Source organism: Heterostelium album, assembly GCF_000004825.1.
Source record: "Heterostelium album PN500 unplaced genomic scaffold PPL_scaffold3, whole genome shotgun sequence".
Classification (NCBI taxonomy): Eukaryota; Evosea; class Eumycetozoa; order Acytosteliales; family Acytosteliaceae; genus Heterostelium; species Heterostelium album.
In genome coordinates this window covers 1,648,829-1,674,599 of record NW_008805065.1, presented here as the reverse complement: position 1 = coordinate 1,674,599, position 25,771 = coordinate 1,648,829, and the positions used below count along the sequence as shown (strand labels likewise).

At 32.4% G+C, this 25,771-nt stretch overlaps 12 protein-coding genes across 12 annotated transcripts; 5 read left to right on the top strand and 7 right to left on the bottom strand.

Moving 5' to 3' along the window:
* Nucleotides 1-334: 334 nt before the first annotated feature.
* mcfD (mitochondrial substrate carrier family protein) lies at nucleotides 335-1,549 on the bottom strand (the record flags this gene model as incomplete). Its single annotated transcript, XM_020574209.1, has 4 exons — nucleotides 335-983; nucleotides 1,051-1,184; nucleotides 1,280-1,455; nucleotides 1,525-1,549. The coding sequence occupies 4 exons, from the start codon at nucleotides 1,547-1,549 to the stop codon at nucleotides 335-337; spliced, it is 984 nt and encodes a 327-aa protein (XP_020436281.1).
* Nucleotides 1,550-2,566: 1,017 nt separating this feature from the next.
* Nucleotides 2,567-3,143, top strand: PPL_03237 (tetratricopeptide repeat protein; the record flags this gene model as incomplete). Its single annotated transcript, XM_020574208.1, has 2 exons — nucleotides 2,567-2,873; nucleotides 2,995-3,143. The coding sequence occupies 2 exons, from the start codon at nucleotides 2,567-2,569 to the stop codon at nucleotides 3,141-3,143; spliced, it is 456 nt and encodes a 151-aa protein (XP_020436280.1).
* A 267-nt stretch (nucleotides 3,144-3,410) lies between these two features.
* Nucleotides 3,411-4,847, bottom strand: PPL_03236 (uncharacterized protein; the record flags this gene model as incomplete). Its single annotated transcript, XM_020574207.1, has 1 exon — nucleotides 3,411-4,847. One exon carries the CDS (start codon nucleotides 4,845-4,847, stop codon nucleotides 3,411-3,413), a length of 1,437 nt encoding a protein of 478 aa, XP_020436279.1.
* Nucleotides 4,848-5,179: 332 nt separating this feature from the next.
* Nucleotides 5,180-5,855, top strand: PPL_03235 (uncharacterized protein; the record flags this gene model as incomplete). Its single annotated transcript, XM_020574206.1, has 2 exons — nucleotides 5,180-5,201; nucleotides 5,638-5,855. The coding sequence occupies 2 exons, from the start codon at nucleotides 5,180-5,182 to the stop codon at nucleotides 5,853-5,855; spliced, it is 240 nt and encodes a 79-aa protein (XP_020436278.1).
* Nucleotides 5,856-6,134: 279 nt separating this feature from the next.
* pdhX (pyruvate dehydrogenase complex) lies at nucleotides 6,135-7,307 on the bottom strand (the record flags this gene model as incomplete). Its single annotated transcript, XM_020574205.1, has 2 exons — nucleotides 6,135-6,724; nucleotides 6,803-7,307. The coding sequence occupies 2 exons, from the start codon at nucleotides 7,305-7,307 to the stop codon at nucleotides 6,135-6,137; spliced, it is 1,095 nt and encodes a 364-aa protein (XP_020436277.1).
* Nucleotides 7,308-7,665: 358 nt separating this feature from the next.
* On the bottom strand, nucleotides 7,666-9,786 carry PPL_03233 (uncharacterized protein; the record flags this gene model as incomplete). The annotated part of the gene is made up of 1 exon (XM_020574204.1): nucleotides 7,666-9,786. One exon carries the CDS (start codon nucleotides 9,784-9,786, stop codon nucleotides 7,666-7,668), a length of 2,121 nt encoding a protein of 706 aa, XP_020436276.1.
* Nucleotides 9,787-10,999: 1,213 nt separating this feature from the next.
* On the top strand, nucleotides 11,000-12,443 carry PPL_03232 (N-acetyltransferase family protein; the record flags this gene model as incomplete). The annotated part of the gene is made up of 3 exons (XM_020574203.1): nucleotides 11,000-11,015; nucleotides 11,742-11,911; nucleotides 12,027-12,443. The coding sequence occupies 3 exons, from the start codon at nucleotides 11,000-11,002 to the stop codon at nucleotides 12,441-12,443; spliced, it is 603 nt and encodes a 200-aa protein (XP_020436275.1).
* An 80-nt stretch (nucleotides 12,444-12,523) lies between these two features.
* On the bottom strand, nucleotides 12,524-15,946 carry pdeE (cAMP/cGMP-stimulated cAMP/cGMP phosphodiesterase; the record flags this gene model as incomplete). Its single annotated transcript, XM_020574202.1, has 4 exons — nucleotides 12,524-12,575; nucleotides 12,786-13,421; nucleotides 13,689-15,744; nucleotides 15,892-15,946. The coding sequence occupies 4 exons, from the start codon at nucleotides 15,944-15,946 to the stop codon at nucleotides 12,524-12,526; spliced, it is 2,799 nt and encodes a 932-aa protein (XP_020436274.1).
* Nucleotides 15,947-17,271: 1,325 nt separating this feature from the next.
* On the top strand, nucleotides 17,272-18,377 carry mobB (Mob1/phocein family protein; the record flags this gene model as incomplete). The annotated part of the gene is made up of 4 exons (XM_020574201.1): nucleotides 17,272-17,285; nucleotides 17,590-17,750; nucleotides 17,817-18,044; nucleotides 18,136-18,377. 4 exons carry the CDS (start codon nucleotides 17,272-17,274, stop codon nucleotides 18,375-18,377), a joined length of 645 nt encoding a protein of 214 aa, XP_020436273.1.
* A 505-nt stretch (nucleotides 18,378-18,882) lies between these two features.
* PPL_03229 (TVP38/TMEM64 family protein) lies at nucleotides 18,883-20,899 on the bottom strand (the record flags this gene model as incomplete). The annotated part of the gene is made up of 6 exons (XM_020574200.1): nucleotides 18,883-19,172; nucleotides 19,252-19,401; nucleotides 19,484-19,942; nucleotides 19,999-20,035; nucleotides 20,735-20,833; nucleotides 20,864-20,899. 6 exons carry the CDS (start codon nucleotides 20,897-20,899, stop codon nucleotides 18,883-18,885), a joined length of 1,071 nt encoding a protein of 356 aa, XP_020436272.1.
* A 142-nt stretch (nucleotides 20,900-21,041) lies between these two features.
* On the top strand, nucleotides 21,042-21,407 carry acn9 (succinate dehydrogenase assembly factor 3; the record flags this gene model as incomplete). Its single annotated transcript, XM_020574199.1, has 1 exon — nucleotides 21,042-21,407. The coding sequence occupies one exon, from the start codon at nucleotides 21,042-21,044 to the stop codon at nucleotides 21,405-21,407; it is 366 nt and encodes a 121-aa protein (XP_020436271.1).
* A 66-nt stretch (nucleotides 21,408-21,473) lies between these two features.
* On the bottom strand, nucleotides 21,474-25,708 carry PPL_03227 (uncharacterized protein; the record flags this gene model as incomplete). Its single annotated transcript, XM_020574198.1, has 7 exons — nucleotides 21,474-23,400; nucleotides 23,458-23,563; nucleotides 23,624-23,992; nucleotides 24,056-24,385; nucleotides 24,466-24,819; nucleotides 24,904-25,515; nucleotides 25,600-25,708. The coding sequence occupies 7 exons, from the start codon at nucleotides 25,706-25,708 to the stop codon at nucleotides 21,474-21,476; spliced, it is 3,807 nt and encodes a 1,268-aa protein (XP_020436270.1).
* Between the last annotated feature and the right edge of the window lie 63 nt (nucleotides 25,709-25,771).

Here is a 25,771-nt window from a genome sequence, read left to right as displayed (position 1 = left end):
TTGGTGCAACAGACATGCTTTATTAAAATTGATAAATTCGTTAATCTCAATAATAACATTATTTATTATTATATAATTATTGTGAATTGATTGGTTAGTTTGGAGGTTGTAGTTGTGTGGAGAAAATGTTTAAAATATACCTGGGTGTGAAGAAGAGAGCAGAGGAGAGGATGGAGATAGGTTGATGAGAGTAGTTTTTAGAGGATTCGATTATTATTATTTAAAAAAAAAAACAAAAAAAAGATTATTATAATTTTTTGATAACAGAAGAACAAATATATATATATATATATGATTATTATTATTATTATTATTATTTATATTATTATTATTTTTAAGTTGCTTCTAAACCAATAGAAGATAAATCTTGATCATCGATTTTAGAGTTTAACATTTTCTTTGTGGTTTCGTACATGAAAAAGTTTACGGCACTCGTTGGGAATGCTCGTAGAATCGTAGCTGAGAAACCCTTGTAAAAGGTGGCGATACCTTCCTTTCTGTAGATTTCTTTTGCGCAGTGAATGATTCCCTTGTAGATTGCAGGCTCTGGCTGTGTTTGAATTCGCGTCTTGATGACGTCGAGCGGGTATATCGATGCCCAGAAACTCATACCTGCACAACCACCGGCACCAATGGCAACCCACGCCGGAAAGTGCTCGGGATGTCCACTCGATTTCGAGAGTGCCGATAGCTTTCGCTTCATAAACTCGTACATTGTGAAGTAAACCATGTCACCGGGGATGTCTCTCGCCAGTGTCGGTCGCAAACCCTTAAACAAACCTAGAAATCCATCTTTTCTGATGATCTGTCGAATGACATCGATCGGTCCCTTATAGAACTGACGTGGTGGTTCGCCTTTTGTTGTAACCGTCGACAGTAGATTTGTATTTCTCGATTGAACCTGTAGTTTTGACTTTATCAAGTCACGTGGTGTTAAAAAAAATGAAATAGTGCCACCTGCTATCGCGCCAGCTGCTGCAACCCTATAAATATATAACGTTGTGTTAATATAGTTGTCAATTTCCATGTCATTGTTGTTGCAATACTGACTTGTGATATGGAATCAGAGTATCGTTATTCGGATGGAATAACTTTTGACAATGATTATTTGTTACAAAGAATATCGAGTTTATAAATGATACACTAACTAATGGTACTGAAAGTCCTCTATATACACCTCTAATCTAATATGAGAAAGACAATCAATGATTAATAAATAACTTGATCGGTTGGTTGATTGATTGATTGATTGAATAAGGTTTATGTATTAACAACTTACACCATCCATTTGTACTGTATATTTAAGAGCTTGCCAACCATTTTTAAATTTAGGAACATTTCCAGAACCATCTTGTAGCATAACTTTGATTGTATCGAATGGATGACCTGTTAGCATCGATGACATTCCACCTACAGAACCAGCCATGAAATCTTTACCGATCGGTATCCATCGCTCTGTTGGAAAATTGAATGATTAATACATCTATCTATCTAACTATTTGTGATTTGGTATCAAATGATTACCTCTATCAAAACTAAAAAAACTCATTCTAGATTATTTTGGTTTTTCTCTTTTATATATATTATTTTTAAACTATTAACTAATATCTATCTTCTTTTTTCATTTAGAAATATAAATAAATAACTAATCAATCTAGATTGTATTAATTCAACGACAATCAATTTATATCTATTTATAGTTGTCTATTGGTTGGTTTTTTGAAATATATGTAAAATAAATTACAATAAAAATACAATGAAATAATTGAATGAATCTAAAATAGTTAGTTAGCAACAATTGTGAAAGATTTGAAATAAATAGTATATAGATTATTAAGTTTTGTTGATTTATTTGTTGTGTTGTAAAAAAAAACAATTTTAAATAGTGTGTGGGTGGTGTAAATGGTAAGGACAACAAAACAATGTTGGATCGATGTCTTTCTTGTGAATCAAACAACCTATCTATTGCTATAAATATATTTTATATATTTAAATAATTATTTAATGAAATTTAGAATAAAAAAAAAAATGAAATGAAACAAAAAAAATGTATGAAAGTATCGTTTGATTAAATCTTTCGTCATAAGCGTCGCCTCAACTTTTTTTTTCCTTTCATGTCAGGGTGTCAAACCATATGAACAGACCTTTTATTTTTTTTTTTTGCAAAAAAGTTCTTAATGTTTTTACTTTTTTTTTTTTTTTTATAGTTTTAATACACTATAATATTATGAAACAATTACTTAATTTATTTGTAACTCTTAAAATCTACTAGTGACTTTACTCGAGTAAGTTTACTACTCTAATGACATCGATGTCGAGACAATATCCCTTTGGTCAACCACTGTGGTTTGCAATATAGAAGCAACACACAAGCGGATGATGAGGGGAGAAAAGACACGGTTTGGTAAAAATCGGGGTAATAACTGTTATGATTTTAGCAGAATTTTTTTTTTATTTAATTTTCGTAGTAAAGATTTATATTAGCTCTTGATCAATTTATATGTTATAAAAGTAAATATCTATTAGATCTGAACATTAATTAAAGATATTATTATTTTATTTAAAAATGAAAAGAAAACATCAGAATAATAACAGTTCAAATGAGAATGAAAGTGAACTCCTGCTGTTTGCAATTACACTTGAGCATGATTATAATAATGCTCAACAAACAATTGAACTCCCTTCGGGTGAATCAATTACGAAAGAACAGCTTCTATTGAAAGCATTAGAGTATGATTCAACCAATTCCAATTCATATAATAACCTTGCAGGAAATCTTTCAAGTGGTGAATCAACCATACTGCCAGATGGTCAATCAATGACACAACAACAACTATATATGAAAGCAATAGAAAGTGATCCGACCAGTTCACGTTTTTATTATTATCTTGCAATTGTACTTTCAATCACACTTCTTAAAGGCCAAACAATGACAAAACGACAACTATGCTTGAAAGCAATAGAGTGTGATCCAACCAATACATATTCATATAGTAATCTTGCAACAACACTTTCATAGTGAATCAATCACACTTCACAATGGTCAGTCAATGACAGTACGACAATTATACTTGAAAACAATAGAAATTGATCCGACCGATTCATATTCATATAACCTTGCAAATATCCTATCTACGACATGAAACAATCACACTCCACGGCGATGTTCCTATGACAAAACAACAACTTTTAGAGGAATCTCTAAGATATGTTAAAAATCATTTAAAACCCATCACCTGCTGGACATTCGCCATGTCGGTTTTTTTTTTGTTTTTCTCACTAGCTTTAATTGACTTTTAACAAATATTATCTTTTGGAAATATTAAATAACAATTTTCTAGGAAATCAAAAAAAGAAAACCACCAAAAAAACTAAAGGTTTAAATTATTTTTATTAATTATGTGATGAAATTATTTGTTTTTTTTATTTCTTGCTTTTTCCAATAGTTGTTTCTTTGATAATTGTTCACCATTTGAAAGTGTAATAGTTTGTTTGTTGCTCTTCAGAGTCAGTCCAATATACTTGTATATAAATTTATTTGTATTATCTAATCTGTTTGCTTCCAATAATAATTGTTGTTTTGTCATTATAGCACCATTGTTGAGTGTAATTGTTTCTTTTGATTTCATATTATATGCTATATTAAAATATGCATAATATCTATTTGGGTCAATTTGAATTGCTTTGATATATAGATCTTTCTTTGTATAAGTCGCTAGTGTACCGTTTGTTTGTAAAGTAATTGATTCCTTATTTTCCATTTTATTTGCCAAATTCACATATGCAAAATAGTTTGATGGATCACACATTATTGCCTTTTTATATAGACTAAATGCATCTATTGGTGTACCATTTTTAAGATATATAAATTCATCTCTATCAAGTCCATTTGCCACGTGTATATATGCATCGGAATAATTTGGATTTAAATCTAGTACTTTCAATAATAGTCTGAAACTAGTCTTAGACTTTCCATTATAAAGTTTAATAGATTTGCTAGAACGTGGTGGAAGAGTAAATGAAAGGTTATAATATGCTACATGATTGGTTGGATCACACTCTATTGCTTTCAAGTATATTTGTTGTAATGTCATTGAATGTCCATTATTAAGAGTGATTGATTCACCCTTGGGTACACATGTGTGTAGTATATATCCAAGTTCAACAAAAGCATTTGAATGCCTCGGATCACATTCTATTGCTTTCAAAAATAGTTGTTGTTGTGTCATTGATTGTCCATTATTAAGAGTGATTGATTCACCTTTTGTAAGATTACAGGCAAGGCTATAGAATGAACTGGCGTTGGTTGGATCACATTCTATTGCTTTCAAAAATAGTTGATGTTTTGTCATTGATTGGCCATTATTAAGAGTGATTGATTCACCGTTCTTCAGTAAAAGTGCCAAGTAATAATATGAAATATAATTGGTTGGATCACAATCTATTGCTTTCATATAAAGTTGTTGTTGTGTCATTGATTGTCCATTAAGAAGTGTAATCGATTCTTTTCTCCTGAGAGATTTTGCTAGATTATTGTATGAAATATAATTGGTTGGATCGCAATCAATGGCTTTCAGGTATAGTTGTTGTTGTGTCATTGATTGTCCATTAAGAAGTGTCACCGATTCACCATTTGAAATAGTTAATGCAAGGTTATTATAAAAAGTGTATATTGTAGGATATGATTCAATAGATCTCAATAAAAATTGTTGTTCATCTGTTACTGGTTGACTGTCTTGTTGTTTCTCTGGAATATTTGAATTTATCATAATATATTTAGATTGTTTTGCTTCATTAACAAAATGATTAGACTTTTTAAATTCATCTAAAAATTTAAATATTTTCATTTGCTATTATTTTCTTTTTACAAATTAAATTTATAGTGATAAAAAAAATATTTTAATAGATAGAAATAAAAAATATATTAATAGATAAAAATTTCATTTGCCATTATTTTCTTTTTACAAATTAAATTTATAGTGATAAAAAAAATATTTTAATAGATAGAAGAATTCATAAAAAATGAATTGTAGTTCAAATTAATTAATTTAAGTGTGGTGTGGTGGAAAAATAAATTAATTCTGTATTTATTACATTTTATAGGTTGGGTTTTTTTTTACTCAGTTTTTTTTATATGTGCAAAATTTGTTAATTTTTTTGGGGGGATTGATAAAATGAAATGATACAAATGAGAGGTGTTGGTATGAAATAAGACAAACCAAGACAATTAACAATGAAAATATTTAATTATTAATATTCAAAAAAATAGTTGTATCAATACAAATTTAATTTAACCCTTTATATACACTGATTAGGGTTAATTGCTTTATTATGATCAAACACAAACATCATCTTACAGATCGATTGGACTATTACTTTGGAACAACAAACAAACCATTACACTTCCAAATGGTAAACGAATGTCAAAAAGACATCTCCTCCAAAGGGCAAGAGAATAAATAAAAAAAATTATTCTTTTTATTATTTCTTGTTTGTAATTGTTTGAATAAATAAATCAATAGAATATGATTCAGCAAATTTCAATTCTTATAATAACCTTGCGAATACACTATCTAGTGGTGAATCAATAACACTTAATAATGGTCAAACAATGACAAAAACAATTATTCTTGAAAGCAATAGAGTTTAATCCAACGGAGGCCACATTATATTATATCCTTGCAATGACACTCTCAGGAGGTGAATCAATTACACTCCACAATGGTCAGTCAATGACACAAAAACTACTATACTTGAAAACAAAAGAAATTGATCTACAGATTCATTATCATATAATATACTTGCACTTATACTATCCCGACACGAAACAATCACACTCTGTGATGTTCGAATGACAAAACAACAACTCCTATTGGGATCACCAAGACTTGATCAAACATAAACATCAGCTTACAAATATATTGGATTAACAGTGAACAACAAACAAACTATTGCGCTGCCAAACGAAACAATGTCAAGAAGACAACTCCTTCAAAAAGCAAGAGAATAAAAAAATATTAACTATTATAAAATATTCATATTCAAATAAAGAATAATGAAGCATTTATTATTTGATTTATTATTTTGAAAATCGGTTCAAATGGCTATTATTATTATTATTATAATTTATTTGTTTATAACATCATTAATTGTGGATTTGATATATATTTCTTAAAGGTGTCGAGGAAAGTAGCAGCTATTTCATCGTCAAACACTCTGTTGTCACCGGACAGTGTTACATCAATGACGTTCGATACGGATGGACCTGCTGCTGCTGCGGTAGTAGTGTCGAGTGAATCTAGCTCATCTAGTGTGTAAGCACGATTCTTGATAACTTTACGACCACCACCGATTGCCAAGATACCGGCTTGTGGGTAATTGATAATCGCATTGAAATGTGTTATTCCATACATTCCGAGATTCGATACTGAGAACGTTCCACCTTGGAATTCCTCTGGCTTCAACTTGCCGATTCTGGCACGACCGGCCAAGTCTTTGAGTTCGGTGGCAATGTTGCCGAGTGACTTGGTGTCGGTCTTTCCAACGATCGGTGTAATCAAACCACGATCCGTTGCTACTGCCACTGATATATCTACAGTTGGATTATTGATTGTCTTTCCAGCTTTCTCGTCCCATCTACAATTGGCTGCTGGTACATCTCTCAATGCCAAAGCGCATGCTTTAATTACAAAATCATTCACTGAAATCTTTGATGTCGAATTGGCTATAAACAAAAACAATATTATTATTAGATTCGATTCACTTGCAAATTATACTATTGTACTTTTAATCTATATCTTACCATTAAGAACAGTTCTAAGTGAGAGTAGACTGTCGATTTCACATTGAACTGTCATGTACATGTGAGGTACCGATTGTTTCGATTGAGTTAATTTAGTGGCAATCACCTTTCTAATGTTATTATGTGGTGTATCTTCAAATTGTGGTGGTTTAACATTGAATCCTTGTGTAGTTGTAGTTGTAGTTGATTTATTTTCTGTTGTTGTTGTAGCTGTTGCTGCTGCTGTTGTTGTAGTTGTTGTTGGTTCTAATGATTTAAGATCTGCAGGTTTAAGATTATTCGATTGTACATATGTGATTACATCACCTTTGAGTACTCTTCCCTGTGGTCCAGTTGGCTTCACCTGAGAATACTTCAAATTGTATTCAGTGAGAAGACGACGAACCGATGGAAACATAAAATCATCATGACCAGCTGATGATGATGATGAAGAGTACATACATCTTCCATTATTCAATACAAAATTTTGTATAACAACTCTTGATTTATTTACTATTCTATTCATCTCTTTCACAACAAATTAAAAAAAAAAAAAAAAAAGTATGATAAAGAATGAAAAAAAAGTGTAATGATAATAACAGTTCAATTCACAGTGTCACCTGTTCAAAAATTTGTTTAATTTTTTTTTTAAAAGATCAAATTTCCCAAAAGTATTTTTTGTACATTTTTTTTTATTCTGTAGAAACCATGCATCTTCACCATTGAATACCAAAATATATTGAAAAAGAAATAAATAAGTTTTTTATTTATTATATTTAATAAATTTATACAATTTTTATTTTATTTTTATTTTTTGATAAGATAATATATCTATTTGTTTTTTTTTTGTTTAGAAATAAATAAAAAATGATGCTATTGGTTGATCAATATGCTTCTTCAACTTGATCCATTGAGACATCACTTATAAAAGAATTATCATTACCATCGTAGGATTGCGATAGTCTTTCTTCTTCTCCATCGATGGCATACTGCTCTTGTTCTTGTTCCTGTTGTTCTTCGAGTTTCGATTTCAGTTTGAGTAGCGAGTCTTTGAGTCGTTCGGTGATCTCTGTCATTGCTTCGAGTTGATCGTTCTCTCGCTCCTTCTCACTGGCCAACTCACGCTCACGACGCTCCTCCATTTTTCGGCGTTTAAAGAGTTCCCGATCGGAAACCTGACGTTCCTGTTCGGATTCCTCGCGTCTCTGCATTTCGAGTTGCATCTTCTCTCTGACACGCAACAGTTGGTCGCGCAGCTCTTTGATCTCGTCACGCTTGCTCATTAGCGATTCATCGTCGTCGTCATCGAGCACACTGAACGTCTCGGTTTCAGTGGAGATGTCAGGCTCGGTCATCATACCACCGCTGCTGTGACTGCCCACACTGTTTCTCATGGTCATTCGGTTGGCGCCGATTGCATATGGACTGGTGCCAGGTGTCCAACTATTCATATGTCCAACCAAACTGTGTGAAGTATAAGAGTTTGGAATCGATCTCGATTGTGGAGCATTAAAGGTAATTGTTGGTACAGATTCAGAGAGTGAAAAGTTATTATTATTATTACTTGATTGTTGTTGTTGTGTTAGTGGTTGTTGGTTGTTTATATTATTATTTGTTGGTATACCAGTAAGAGATTGACTTAGATTGTTACTACTGTTGGAGGCAGACGGTGGTGGTGCAGCAGAAGTTGAAAATGACCTTGAACGTGTAAAGATAGATTCCGGTTTGTTGTTCTTTTTGTAGGTTGAGTATTTTTGTTTCAGTTTTCTATATTTCTTTTCGAGTTCCATCTTTTGTTTGGTTTCCTTGTCGAGTACATTGCGCATCTTACGCAATTCATCTTCAAAGTTGACAGAGGTTGTTGTCTTCATTGGCGACATCTCTGGTGGTGACTCGCGTTGCTGTTTCTTCTTGATAGCTGACAATGAGAATGAAAATGATCTACCTTTTGTTGTTAATTTATCTGGTGTAACTGGTGCCAATGTATTATTATTATTACTACTATTTATATCCATATTATCTATATTTGAAACGGTAGTGGCTATTGTTGATGTTAAATTTGGTGATGATGATGAGGATGATGATGAAATAGGTGCATTTGTTGTTGAGGATGAATGTGTAGAAGTTAAAGTTGTTGATGATGTCGATGCAACTGGTGTATGATTATTATTATTGTTATTATTGTTATTATTATTATTGTTCGAGTTGAATGGAATGGAGAGGGGAGGAAGGAAAAGGTCTGGTCTTGATTTCTTGAGCATGGTTCTTATGGAGGATACCCACTCTTCCATCTCTGTTTGATTTGTACATCTAAAGATGTATTCACGTTCATCGATATTCAATGATTTACTGCTGCTACTGCTGCCTCCACTGATTGTGTTCATGCTGGTGTTGGCGACATTCGACTGTGGAGCACGAGACGCAATGATGAAACTATACTTTCTGGTGAGATCACGATCGACGTTGATGATATCGGCGAATGTAATAAACTCGGTATTGGGATCGGTCTCGCTTGGTGAGTGAACGATGCGCTGTGAGTACAGTCGAAGATATCGAGGATTCCAAATCATACCAAAGGTAGAGAGTTTCTGGACTTTGCCTTCTTTGAAGCCTTTCAGTTGAGCGAATGTGTTCTTTCGGGTTCTGAAGCCTGGTCGACGCTTGATTAGCACTTGGTCGGAGCTGACGATACCATAGGCCGACAGCGGAGAGTCGTCGTCGATCCATTGAGGACGTTGTGTCAGCTTGGAGTGTGAGATGTAAAGAGAGTAGCCCGATTGCAGACCTGCCAGTTGCGAGGCAAACGAGACAATCTCACTGGCTTTCTGTGTTGGTTTGACCAATATGGTTTTAGAGATAATCGATGATGTTGGTGGGAATATCAATTTCAAAATTAAATCATTCGATTGTAGTTGCTGTTGTTGCTGTGATTGAAGAGGTGGTGAAGATGTTGTTAAATTTGGTGAACTATTTCCACTTTGACTTGAATTTGATGTTTGATCCATTTTTAATTTAAATCTATCTATCTATCTGTATACTACTCTCTACAACACTTTCTAATCATAAATAATATATATATATACTAATATAATTCTTTAAAAATATTAATATTAATAAATTAAGAATAAATAAAATAAATAAAGTTATTTATGAGAAAAACTAGCTATCTAATGATATTAAGTGATAGTTGATATGTATGTAATCGACCTGTTTACAATTTAAATATGTATATATATATATTTAATATATATTTATAAATAATTGGAACTAATTAGGAATTGAAATGATAGGTATAATGATGATGATGATGGTGATGGTGATGGTGGAGATGATGTTAAGAAAAGAAAATTTGAAATGATATTCTAATCATCTATTAGAGTTTTTGTTTGCCTGCTTGCTTGTTTATAAATAAAGTTATTAACTATTTTAATAAATAATAGTTAAGTTGTGTTTGATGATTATAACAAAATAAAAACATCAATCAGTCAATCAAATCATTCAAAAACAACAATACATTAAAATAAGATATATAATTATCATTATCATCATCATCATAATCATCATCATCAACAACATAGAAATGACAAATAGATAGTAATATTAGATATTTTATTTGAGATACAGATATATATGTTTGATTTGTTTAAAATATATTAACACTGGATAGGATAATTTGGTGGTGGTGTTGGTTGTGTGAATGGGTTGGTTGGTGTTAGTGTTTGAGGTTGTCCTTTTCCATATGGGTTGGTCTGTCGATGTCATTATTATAGATTCTTGATTATGTTTACTTTGCTTACTGATTTTAGTATATTAATTGGACTGATAGATATCAGTAGTAGTTATTGATTAATATGATGCATTTGGGTGTGGTTATTGTTGTATCGATAATATTTGTTATTTAAATGTTTAATTGTGGTGGTGTGTTGTTTGTTTGTGATGTGTGTTAGTCAGTAATTGATATTAATTTCTTTGTTTCTAATGATATAACAAAAAAAATTAAACTAACTATGTTAAGGTCTGCAAATGCATCCACTGAAAAAAAAAGTTATAAGACTATTGCTGTTTCAATTATCCCATCAATATCGATTTTGTTTATATGCGTTATTGGACTTTACAAAATTTGTATGACAATTTAAATTGATTTGATTTTATTTGTTATGATTATGATATGATACACTATACGATACTATACTATACTATACAATATAAATAAAATATATGCCCTTTGATCAAGGTAGGATTATGTATAGCTGCAAAATGCTGGCGACTACAGGCAACAGCTAACCTATAAATGTACTGGTGGTGATCCCCACTAACTACTCTTCTCTTCTTTTCTTTTCTCTTTAAAAATTTCGATTGATTTATATGATAGCAAATAATGTTCAGAATATCTAATCTATTGTTTTTATTTTTTAATATATTCTATAAAAATGATCACAAACTAACAATACTTTCTTATCCAACAACAATTAAAAATGATAAATTGGCAAAAAACCACTATCAAGGAGGGAAATTTAAATTTAAAAAAAAAAAAATTTTTACAACCAAAATCAAACTGTGTAAAACTATTGATCACCCATTCCAGATTTAAATCGGAGTTTTATAATTTTTTTAATAACAATCTCTCTTTCATATCTTATCTTATCCACTTCAAGAATCTTAAACTTTTGATATTTTTATGATAACCAATACTATTTATTGGACAGTGAATATTTTTATTATTATATTAAAAAAAAAAAAAAAATCAACATGGTTTTCCATCTAATCGACATCAAGTTCATCATTTGGAAGAGTAAATGTATTATAAGTTGGATCGCAGTCTATAGCCTCCAACAATAGGTGCTTAATTTCATAGAAAATGATTATATTTTATTACTATCTTGTTTATATTTAAAAAAAAAATAAAAAAAATTGCAAATTAGTTTCATTAATTGGCTTGTTTTTTTTTTTTTTTTTTAAGATCTTACCATTCTCGACCAACACCATTTATTAATCTTATCAGATATAATAAAAAAGAATATGGAACCAACAACAAATACTTTTGAAATTAGACCTGCAAACAAAGAAGACATTCCAAGAGTTCATGAACTTATCAAGGAATTGGCCGAATATGAAAAACTCTCACATATGGTAAGTCGTCAGTTAATTTCTTTCATCTCTATCATTCATTTTCAAGCTATTCTAGTTTATTAATATATATTGTGATCACTATTGTAATATATCATATCGTCTATTAATTATACAGGTCATTGGTACAGCAGAGGATTTAGAGAAGTTTTCATTTGGTGAACATAAAGTAGTTCATGTTTATTGTGGTTGGTCTGTTCAAGCAAGTGGTGAATCAAAGTTGATCGGTTATACTCTTCACTTTTTGAATTACTCTACCTTTTTACATAGACCAGGAATCTACTTGGAAGATATCTATATACAACCCGAGTTTAGATCCAAAGGCTATGGAAAGAAAATGCTTTTACACCTTTGTAAGATCGCTAAAGACAATGGATACGGTAGAGTCGAATGGCAAGTTCTCGATTGGAATAAGCCATCCATTGATTTCTACGAATCATTAGGTGCCAAACCAATGAAAGAATGGATTCAATATCGTTTGGTTGGTGATGGAATCACTCAATGTGCAATCAACTTTGATAAGCTAAACGTCTAATAAATAAATAAATAATACAAAACATACAGATATATATTAAGATATACAATATTGAAACACACAGAAGATAGAAAATTATTTTAATTAAAACTTTCAGATAATCTTTGTTCAACTAATTGCGTTAGATTGAATCTTATGTTTTGGAAACGATCCAATATTCTCTGGAATCCATCGCGTTTCAAAATTAAGAGGTGAGTCGGTGCTTCAGAGGATGCTGTGGCTGTACATGTTCTTGGTAGTCCGAGAATCAGAGAGATCTCTCCGAAGCATTCACCTTGAGAAAGTGTCTTGTAGACTTTGTTTTGTTTGGAGATGGTGACCGCTCCTTCCTTAATTATATACATAGAGTCATCGTGATCGTCTTCTTTGATGATGGTGGCACCCTCCTCAAAGACCATCTCTGAATCGATGGTTGCTGCAAAATAGTCGATCTGTTCTTTCGAGAGTTGCAACTGCGAGAATGGGAATGTCTTGGAGAGAACATTCTTGAGGAACGGCGAGTACAGTGCAATCCGCTCGAGATCGAGTGAGAGCGACGACAGCAACTCGTCTTGTCGCAGCTCTTTTTGGAGTTTGAGGAATGCGTCGTGACTGACCGAGAGCAACGACATGTCGGTACGAGCAATGACAGTGGCACTTCGCTTGGCACGACGCGACAGTGCATTCTCGCCAAAGGTGTCACCAGTGAAGAAACTACCGATATACTGATCGCCAGCTTGATTCTGATAGTTGGTATTGATGGCGCTCATCGATTTGTTTAGTCCGCGACTCATTGTTGGACTATCGAAACACTGGAATCCCGACTTCTCCATCGATTTCATCTCCTCGGGCGTTGGAATCAAAACGTCGGCGGTACCGTGCTCCACCAGGTAGCAACAGTCGCTGTCGTCACCGGCACGCATTATGACGGTTCCCGCTGTAACTTTCTTTGGTTCCATTGCAAAGAATATCTTGTAGATCATCGAGGGCGGCATATGTCTAAAGTAGAATGAATTGCAGAGCAGTTGGAATCTTCTGGTGGCCTTTGAGAATCCTTCGTTAAAGTCACCGACGTCAATTCGAATGGTGTTGTCAAGTCCGACCTCTGGAATGCGAAGATCCGTTACGTTGTCTGGCAGCTTGGCAGTGTGAACAACCAGCAACTTTCGTTTGATCGACAGCGGAAGATTGTTGAGAGCTTCGGCTGCGGTGTGAATAGGTGGAACTCCACACTCGTGAATAATCATATCGGCATCGAAAACAAACATCCGCAGACTGGATTCACGTAGCGGATTGATCACACCATCTTTTACCAACTGACTCAACGACTCTGGACAGTATTTGGTGTCGGAAGAATATGACATTGTCTTGCCGTGGAACGATATCTTGAAACGAATCGTTGGGATCGTATGGAAACTATAATCAAACTCAAAGTCTGCGCCTTGAATACGGACAGTGTCACCAATGGTAACAGGAACCCAATTGTAAAACTCATTGATTTTATCGATACCGGTGAGTGCCTGTGCTTTTCTCATGTAGGAATCGTGGATTGTTCTGGTTGTGTAGAGTGTCATTTTGGTACCCTCAACAATCTGTTGGAGAAGTCCACTGTCATGGTCGGAATGGCAGTGAGTGAGAATGACACATTCAACTAGGTGTCCACCGAGTCCAAAGTGTTGAAGATACTTTGATGTTCCAATGGGTGGATCTACCAACACACCGTTTCCATTGATCCAAATGATGAAACCTGTCGTTTGTCCAAACGGATCGAAACCGTGCGAAGTTCCGAGGAATGTGATACCGAATGTCGGTGGGATGAATTTAGGTGTGGAGAGTGCAAAGTTGCTTATCGATTGGCGGCTCGGACTGCTGAGTGTAGCGACCTGCTTGAGAACAGAGGGTAGTGGCGACATCGTCGAGTCGACCACACCTTTCAAGCGAGTGTGTTCACCATCGTAGAAACAAATCAATCCATGACGATTCTCAATGACTACCGATGCCATCTCATCGGGATTCTCAATCGATGGCAAGTCGATCTTCACCTGATTGCGCTGGTCGAACGGTTTGAATATGACAAAGTCATCGATCGATGACTCCATTCCGTGCTTTCTGTAGGCAAGAGTGGCGCGCTCCGCTTCAAAGTCAATGGCGTAGCCAGCGTCCAACTTTGCTTTCGATATCTCCTCTTTGATGTAGATCTGGTCGGGATTCGGTCCAAACATCGACTCCTTGAAAATGGAGCGAACACGACGCAGCTGATCTTCATGGCCAACCATAATGACGCGACGCAACGGATTCGAAGCGGCCTTCTTGATGAAAAAGTTGAAAAACACTGGGAATTCCACCTCGGAGTAGCTGACACCGTTCGAGCAGAGAATGTGTGGCAGCACATAGATCTGTGGAACGGCGCTGTGTGCCTTCAGCGAAGTCTTGATAGTCTCTGGCGGCACGCCGATCTGGATGGGACCGACCACGCTGTCAAAGAGGAAACTACCTTGCTCCTTGGGACGAACCGTTTTGCTGTAGCAATGCTCGGAGCAATCGCCATTCTTTATACACTCGAACAGGTAGTTTATGAATGGACGGTAGTGGATTGAAATCTGGTCGGTATCGAGCTCCGAGAACACCTGGCTATTCGAGAGAATCTGTGGGTTGTAACTATTTTGTGCGTGTGCATGTGTATTGACACTACCGAGTCGAGGTGATCCACTGCCAATCTTCTTGAGTGCAGAGGTCGGACTGTTTACAAGTTGATTCAATTTGGAAATGTCACAGTCCTTGTAGGATTTGAAACTTTGAAACATCAACAATATCAAGTTGATAGCATTCAGTATGATAGCAAACAATCCTTTAGTATTCAACGCACCAAACTGATAGAGATCGGCAATCTTTGAAAGAAGTTCATAATGATCTACACTGAAAGGAATGACAGGTAGTTGTGTAGTGACAGTCGGTGTTCCATTAGTAGCAACTACAACTTCCGCTTGAGTGGAAGTAGTAGTAGTAGTAGCAGTTTGAGTAGCAACAGCAGTTGTCGAAGTAGTAGTTGTAGCAGTAGTATTTGTTGTGGTAGCAGTAGTAGATGAACTACTTGTAAAACAAACGTATGGTCCAATAATATTGGTAAGACTATCTATGATATTCTCACTGTAAAGTGCAGTCACCTTTGTTCTTAGAACAATCAAAGCCATTAGATACTTTGCTATTTCCTTTTTCACTTGATCATCAATTACATTATTATCATTTTTTTGTTGTTGTTGCTGTTGTTGATTTTGATATTTATGATAATGTTCTAGTAACAAAGTAAACTTTATATTATAACCTAATGAATTAAAAAGTGTTTGCAGTCTAAACAATCGGTGTAAATCAAAAAGAAAAATAGATGATCAGTTTTTGTTTGATTGTGTTAAAGTTGAATGTTCAACATACTGTTGTATAAATGTGAAATTATCATTAGATATCATTTTACTACCCTTACTATTACTATTACTATTACTACTAATACAATCACTACTATTATTCATTATATATATATATATATTGTTTATATATTTATTTAAATACAATTTTTATAAATTAAATAATTCTGTCTTATCTTATCTTTATTTTATTTTATTTTTTATCAAAGTATTATAAATTATATTTGTTTGTATAAAAAAATTTAATAGATATTTTTATTAATTTTTTAAATTAAAAAATTTTGATCAAACAATGAATCGCAACGGTTAACTTTTTTTTTTTAAACTATTTTAAATCCAATTAAATTTAATATTTAATATTTATTTTTACTTTCAATGAATTATATAATATTATAGAAATGTGATCTGTCAAACATGAATGGAAAAACAAAAAGAAATAGAAATATTTGAATGAAAACAGATAAAATTTATATATTTATTTTATTACTAAAATGATCTTACAAGAATAATAATATTTCAATGTGTTACCTGATTATCGTAATTAATATTATGTAGTAAATTTACTTAAAATGATGCAATGAGTTTGTGATTTCGTGCTTTTACATTCTGATTTCCTCGGCTGAGGCTAATCGACAAAAAAGTAGTAAAGTCTGTTCCATGTCGATTTAGCATCTGGCATCCACATTTTGAACAACCGAGCATGTTTGGTAATAACAAAAATGTAAAATAAATATAAATTCTATTTATTTTTAAATCTGTGCAAATTTCATTTTATTAATCTATGTTGAATAACAGATAAATTCTATATTTATATTAAAATAATAATAACAATACAATAAAAAAAGATCATATATTAATAAACATAATAGATCTATCAAGAAAAAAAAAAAAGAAACGCTAATTTTAGATTTTTTTAAAAGTTTTATTTTTTCAAAACTATTTCCCTTTTATCTGAAAAAGTTATTATTTTTTGGTTGTCGTTAAAAAGTTGAAATACAATATTAAACTATTCAGATAATTTGAAAAAAATAGTGTACAATTGATACTCATTGTCGAAACATTCTAACATATGATAAAAACTATTGAGATCTTAAAAAAAATATAAATTTGATATATTATTATATATTTATAAAAAAAAAAAAAACTTAGAATCAAAATTTTTTTTCAAAAAAACACTACCATTGGTTTTTTGCTCATAATTTTTTGATCAATAAGAATTTTTTTATTTATTTATATATTACTCTATTTATTGAAATATCAATCACTACTAGTAGGCAAGTGAAAAGATAGATATATATAATATTAAGATAATTTTTGTTTTTGTATTTAGTTATTTTATTTTTATTTTATTTGTACATAATTAATTAGAGATATAGTTTCTTAGTCAAACTTATCAAGTTTTGAAATAAATAAATAGAAAAGATTAAAGAATGTTTAAAATTTTGTAAGTATTAAAAAAAAAAGTTAATCATAGATATTTAAATAATATTATTTGTCATTGATTGATATAATAAATAGATTGATGAAAACAATCAACATATACATATAACATATTTTGACTAACAGCACTATAAACAATCAGCAATCAGTCAGTTAGATATCTTTTGAAACGAATTTAATGAATGTGCCGTTTATACTAACTATTATTATTATTATTATTATTATTATTATTATTATTATTAATCATCATGATAAATATTATTATTATTTGTTTACTTTTATGATTATTTATATATATATTAAATTAGTGATAAGAATAAGACCTTTAAACCAAAGAAAGGTTTCAGCAAGGGTACAAAGAGACACGATTTACACAGACATGCCAAAGCTACACTCGGTAGTGGTAATCTAAGACTTGCAGTCTCACTGCCAGAGAGAGAAGATCTTAATGAATGGTTAGCTGTCAACAGTAAGTCGATCGATCGAACATACTTATCAATATCATTAAATGAAGATTATTAATACCTTGTTACAGCTGTCGATTTCTTTAATCAAATTAATTTATTATATGGAAGTATTACAGAGTTTTGTACACCAAAGACATGCGAGGTGATGTCTGCTGGTCCCAAATACGAATATCTCTGGGCAGATGGTGACACCGTAAAGAAGCCAATCAAGGTTTCCGCACCAGAGTATGTCGAGTATCTGATGACCTGGGTACAGAATATACTTGACGATGAGAATACATTCCCATCTAGAGTTGGTAAGTTTATTAAGAAAGAACTATAGTTGTTGTTTTAGTTGTTATTATTATAAAACTAACGATTATACCCTCGGTATCATTATTTTTTTAGATGTACAATTCCCAAAGAACTTCCAAACAATTGTTAAAAACATTTTTAAGAGATTGTTTAGAGTTTATGGTCATATCTACTATTCACATTTCCCAAAGATTGTGTCACTTGGAGAAGAAGCACATCTCAACACTTGCTTCAAACACTTTTACTTTTTCATTGTTGAATTTAACCTGGTAGACAAGAAGGAGATGCTACCACTTCAAGATCTCATCGATAATCTCACCAAAAGCAATAGTTAAACAATAACAATATAACATTACGGCAAACAAAACAAACAACAAAATAGTAATAACAAAAAAAAAAAAACAAAAAAAAAAAAACAAACAATCAACATTCAATTTCCACTATCATTCTTATTATATCTATATATATATTGATATGATAAGAGATATAAACAAAACACAAAACACAAACATTGTATAACAGATAAACAATTAAAAGTTAAAAAACTAAAAAAAAAAACTAAAAATAAAACTTTATTAACGATTATGATAAATCTAAGATCATTGTTTTTGTTATTAATGATCATATTTTTTTGTTAGATTAGATTAGATTAATATGTAGTTTTATATATATCTTTATATATTGATGGGATAGTAAGTAATTAATATCTACTCGATATTATTTTTATTGTAAAGGTTATTTAAAAAAATAAAAAACAAATACTACAATAATATTGTTGATTGTGTATTGTATTGTGTTAAGAAAGGTGAAGTTACAGTATATGAAAAAAAAAAAAGTAATCTAATCCAGACGCTTATTCGTATGTTCAAAAGTATATTCCTTCTCGACTCTACCTTCATCTCTAATGATATATTCATTGTCACGTATTTCTACTTCGCTATGAGAATCGTCATGTTGCATCAAGAGTGATTCATGTTTCATATCCAAATCGATTTCAATGTTCTCCAATTCGACATCTTCGTTCATTGCTTTACTCAACGTTCTCTTTGTAACAAATGTTATCACCGCTATAATAACAACCGTAAATATAGTTGCAACTGTTATAAATATTAATTGTCCATCTGTTTCATCTGTAAGTAAATAATATCAACAAAACAAGTTAATAAATCATTATTATTTTCATTTTCATTTTTGTTGTTGAAAACATACCTGAGCCCTCTGCATAGATATCAGCTAAACTTCTCATTAAACTACCTAAATATGTATAGGCGACTGTACATGGTATCAGACCTGCAGTAGTAGCAATCCAATACTTTGAAAACTTTACTTTGGTTGCACCAAAAATATAATTACAGATTCCTAATTTTATGAGATTGAGTTGAATGAATGTTAATTTTTATGATTCTTTAAATTAAGCTGTTTGTTGTAGAATCAAACATACCGAATGGAATTACTGGTGAAAGACGTAAGAGAAAGATGATAAGTAAACTGTTTTTCTCGACTGCCTGATCGATTTGACTGTATTTCTTGTTGTTTTTGATTTGTTCGGCGGCCCACTCTCTTGTGAGTAGTCTGCCCACAAAGAATGCGAGTACTGCACCCAGATCGCATCCAACCACTGTCGCAACAGAGCCTGCAACGACACCAAACATGTAGCCTGCTGCAAGATTAATAGGTGTGCCAGGGAAGCAGAACACCAGCGAAATTGCATATACAATAGTAATAATGAGACATCCCCAAAATGTTGGAAGTTTCTTGATACTCTCCATCGTCGATATCGTAACCTTCTGAACCGGTGAATCCGGTACCATCAACAATATAAACAACACCGTTATACATAATCCCAACAAAATGAGAGATATCAATTTTATTTTACTCCGATTGATTTTCATTTCTCTATCTATATGTATATTATATGTGGATGTATTATTAAACTAGGTAGTTTAATTTATTTACTAACGCTTGCTACTATATTATAATTAGCTAAACTGAACTAAACTAAACTTATATATTTTTAGAATGCTAATATTAAAAAAAAAAAAAGAAATCTAATGAAGAATGATAAAATTTAAGTGATGAATTAAAATAAATAAAAATAGATAAAATTAATAAAAAACAACAATAAAACAAACAGATAATAATTAAAATAAATAACAACTTAATAGACAGTGTTTGAACAGTCTATTTTTTTAAATTGTTTTTCAGTTGTATAACCACAGTTTTTGAATTAAAATTAATTTTTGAAAAAAATAAATAAAAAATAAATTAAATGTGTAATTGCATGAAAAAAATTGCGAATTTTGACATCAACTATGATTGTTTTACTTTTTTTGGTTCAAAAAAGTTATCAAAACTAGGTTACAGTTGTTGCGAAAAAAAACTAATCTTAAACAAGTTCGTGATGGGAATACATTTAAAACACACAGGACAAAATTGAAAAAATAATTCAAATATGTTATCGAGATATCTTTTATACACGAAATAGGATTTATTGATTTACTGGATAAACATTACTAAAGTTACAATTGTAATAATATTAATAATAATAAAAAGATGAATTGAAAAAAAAACTATTATTTTCAATCAAACATAAAACTTTAATCTTTATTTATTTATTAATGAGAGGTATGAAATAAAAAAACATATTATTTTACATGACGCAAACCATCTAAGAGTGAGCCTATCAGTATACTTTAGCCACACTTCCCACACTTGAAATACCGCTAATTTCGATTAAATTAGGTAGTATTAATATGACATATCGACCAACCTTGGCAGAGATCAATGCACTCTATTCGAGATTAAACCGTTTGGAAGCAACGTGATCGATATCGATTGATTTATGGTAGTCTGTCATGGTGCTTTTGAACGGCATATGAATTTACTTATTTTGTTTTTTTTTTATGTTTTATTTTTTTTTTATCGATGATCATTGCTGAATGATTTAGACTAAAGACCATCAAACTTTTTTTTTTTTTTAAATTATGTAAAGAAGAAAAATGAATTCAAAGACGAAATATCTACAATTATATAGAAATATATTAAGATGTCATAGATTCTTACAGGAACCAATGAGATCGATGGGTGATCAATATGTAAAGACAGAGTGGCGACTTCACAAGAATGTCGATCAGAGAATTGCAACCATTTTCTATAAGAAGTGGGATGAATATCTGCAGTATATTATCAATCAAAGAGAGCAAACCATTCAAGATGTGGCAAGTGGTAGAGCCGAACCAACTGGAACTGACATGTCAATCGGTAGAGATCTATCATCATTGGAATCACACAAACTTTCAAACTCACAAAAAGATCAACTAAAGAAATTAAGAGAAGAAGTAGAAGCTCTAAATAAAAATCAATAATCAACTTTATTTACTTTATTTATATACATATATATATATTAATAATACAAAAGATGGTTTATTTATTTATTTTGGATCTAAAATCGATGCAATTTTCAAACGAATGTTGGAGTTTTTTTCCAAGACAATGACACCTGTGACAAGAAGCGCTATGAATACAATACATGCTACGACGATTCCAGCGATGATCGACATTCTTATACCAGAGTTGCCTTTGCATATCTGATCGAATTCATTCGATGGATCATCGATATTTACAATGTTTGAAAAGTCTGGGTCGAGCAATACACCGTTTGCATAGTTGGGAATGTTGATTCCAATGTAGGATTGTGCGCTCTCTCTTGTCGACTCTGGTATATATTGAGCATCGTTCTTCAAGAGAGTGTTTGTTACCGGTTGGACACGTCCGTCCACATAGCCATACTCACTGAATCTGCCATAGAGTGACTTGTTATCGATGTTCAACCTCAGCCACTTGAGATCGTTGTTCTGATCGATACCGGCTTGCTTCGAACTGCAGCTGCTATCTTCTCCGCTTATGTATGCACCCATCACCAGCTGGAGAGTGTGTAGACTGCTAGTGAAATTGTAAGAGCCAACCGAGATGAGATATTTCAGCGATGACGGTGACAGCGCTATTGATTGTCCAGCGAATGTTATATTCGTTGCATTCTCATACCATTGTACGATGATGGAGATTGAAACATTCGATTGGAACACAGTGGTATAGGTGTAGGATGCCGATGAGTTGAATATATTGGTGTTGGCATTACTCGATGTTGTCAGTACCCAATCGCTATCCTTGAGTTTGTATTCATGGATAATTTCAGAGGTTGGCGATAGTTCACGAATCGCGAGAATCGATATGATACTACTAGCGTTGGTGATGATGGTGGGTGTTGATGGATTGGGTTCTGGCTTGGGAATGATAATGATTTCGGAATTGCATTCTGGACCGACCCAGTTTGCTCTGCATAGACATCCGGTTGGTGTGCAATCACCTTGGCCGCTGCACACCGGTGTGCCTGGACAGACTGGATTGTTTGGTTTTGTAGTTTGGGTGGGTGTTGGCGTTGGTTGTGGTGTTGTATTTGGCAAGTCAATAGGTATGATTTGGAAGGTGTTTGAATATCCATATGTAGTTTGTGCTTGTATAGTTATAAATGGTTGTAAAGGAATAGGTAATATTTGAATTACAACCAATATGTTTGAGATGAATATCGGTGTAACTTTGCTCACTGGAGTACCATCACCATAGTTTATGAGAATTTGAATATCGGAGGTGCCAAGTGCACGACCTTTAATGGTAAGTTGTCCACCTGCTCTTGAGATGGGAGAAGCAGAAGTCAGGAGAGGAGTCTGACTGAAAGTAGAGTTTACAAAGTATGGAGATCCAACGGCATTTATATCTTCGGCCTTGAAGCTGCAGATGTTTAGTTGATTATCGGTGACACCATCCACTGAGAATTGGATACCGTTCGCTCCGAAACCATATGGTAGAGTAGTGGTACCTATGTATGAGAGCACTCTTCCGTTGTCTAAGTACCGATCGGTGTGCATTGTAATGAAACGATACTGGTCAGTCCAGAGATTCACCACAGCATTATGACGTGGTGAGATACCACTGCCGCTATCGGAAACAGTTAGTCTAACTACAAGCTGTCTTGATTGTGAGCTTGAATCATTGCTGCTTAGAGTGTAGCTGAAACTGGTGAGAGTTGGTGGAGTGTTGTCTAACGTTGTCGGTATACAAACAACATTGATAGGAGTGGATTGCAAACCAAACATTGGATTGATAGGTGATAGTCTACTGTCGGTAGAGGATATCCAGCCAGCTGAATCTATCAAAGTTACACCAGTGATATTATACGATTGAGATCTACATAATCCATCAATGACAGCGGTGACATTGTATTTGCCAGTCTTTTCATTACCTTCGATTCTATTCGATGCATTAATATAGACTTGATACGGAGTGAAATCCCAGTCCGAGCTAATATTGAAATAACCATTTTCAAAGCCATTCCACATATCCAAGATCTGTACAAACCAGGTAAGACTAATTTTAGCAGAACCATCGACAGCAGGTAGAAAGCTAATTGGTCTTGTCTCTAATGTAGTGATATCATTGATAGCAGGTGGAAATTCATCTGCAACTAAAGAAAATTATTAATATATTTATAATATTACTAGATAATTATTTTTTTTTTACTTACCTTTTGATCTATAATTTAAAAGTGCATCGTCACCAAAATAGGTTATATAAGATGAAGATTCGGCAAATGGTTTAAGTCCACCAAGACTGTAGATTAGAGTACCATTAAGACGATAAGGATGAAGATAAAAGTCTATCTTATACATTGAACTAGCCATATCGTATGCACCTTCAAAGGAAAGATAATTACCGATAGCATTTGGTGAGAGTGATGCAAAGTTATTCGATACGAAATAAGTAAATCTTGGTTGTAAAGTGGGATCATTAGCTTTTGTCTTGAAATTTAGTGTTACATTTACAAATCCATTAGAAGTATCAACATTATTCGAACTGAATTTGAAATAAGTTAATTCTGATGCATCGAAATCATCTATTTAAATAAAAGAAAAGTTAAAATAGAACTCAAATGATAAATAGTAATTATTATTCATACTTATTCTTGGTAAATCTGGTATCATTAATAAATTGAAATTGGCAATATTCAAATTCTTGATTGTATAGATATTGAAAGCATGATCAATGATTTGAATCTTTGGTACCAATGTTTCTAATCCAAATACATTGTATTCAAATTGAAATCTTGATGTCTGTCCAGCTGATCCTCGGTCGAGTGTAGTCAGTGAATACTCCGAAGAGTAAATATCATTGTTGAATTTGATGAGATGAACACCACTAAGATCGTCCCATGCATTTATAGTAACCAAATAGCTATAAGTTGAAAGTCTGTTATAACTTATATTAACAATATCTGGAGCCCTAATATCTATAGTTTTTGTTTTTTTTTTGAAAATAAACAAAGTTAATTATTTTTTTTCTTAATAATATTGTAAAATATATATTTACCTGGTGATAATACTCCATAAAAAGAATTTAATGTCGAATATATTTTATAGTAATTATTTAAAATGAGCTTATCATAAGCTAAAAATGTAGATTTACAAACGGTTGAATGTGGTGGCATGTATCCTGATATATTGTAATTGAATATAGATCCATATCGATTGAAACCGTACGGGAACTGAGGAGAGTATCTTACAATATCGAGATCAAACTGTGAATCCAAATCAGTTGAATATAAAAAGAAAGCAGTGTCGTACATCTTGGCTGATTGAGGTGTTACAATGAATTGACATATTCTATATTGAGTATTTGTCAAATTGATTATATTGGCATTAAGTCCACTCTTTACGAAAATCACTAAAAAAATAAAACATATCATAAAATGTTAATATTAATATTGTAAGTTTGTTAATGTGTTAATGTGTTTGTAAATATAATTACATGGTTGTGGTTCATATATTAAACTTAGAACCTGTGCTGATTTTTCTATATTATCAATTGTACTTATATTGACGTCTTTATTGGGATCCATGTTGTTGATTGCGAAACCATATACGTCGTCTTTTGTGTAGGCTGGAAGGAATGGTCTTGACTTTTTATTGACAAAGATAATAGCTGGATTGACTTGACCTTGGAATACAATAGCGTCCATTTGGTTCGTTGCTTTTTGTGGAAAAAACGATGGAATGTTAGAATTCGTTATGGGAATCACTCCAGGATAGATTGGACCATCTAAACTGAAAGCAAACGGTATATCTCCAACGTAAATCTTGATGGCTGGCGATGCTATTATATCGGTGGTATTGGTGATGCCGTCTAACAATGAAATCTGTCCAATGTATGCAGTTCCTCTGCTACCGGCTATAAAGTTACTTTGCAGAGTGGTCAGAACACATCGGAATTTACTGACCTGGCAACTGACATTGATTCCGGTCAAAAACGTATTAAACTCCAAATAGAATTGACTGAACGCATTTAGATTATTGATATTATTGTAATTGTAGTCATTCAACCAATTAGGTGAATTCTTTACAATTGCTAATTGTTTATATGCTTTATATTAGTTTGAAAATTAATAATATTATTAATACTAAAGTGGAAATTTGAAGTATATTATTTTTAATAGAATTTACTTACGAGCACAATTAAAAGGTTGTGATATATATGTGCTATTAGCACCGTTTATAGAGATGGTCATGGCAATTGTATCGGATTGTCCTTCGAGTATCAATGACCTGGCAAACATTATAAAACTATTTGATGTGTTGTCTACCATTTGAAGTTCCAGGGCATTGGGAAATTTGAAATA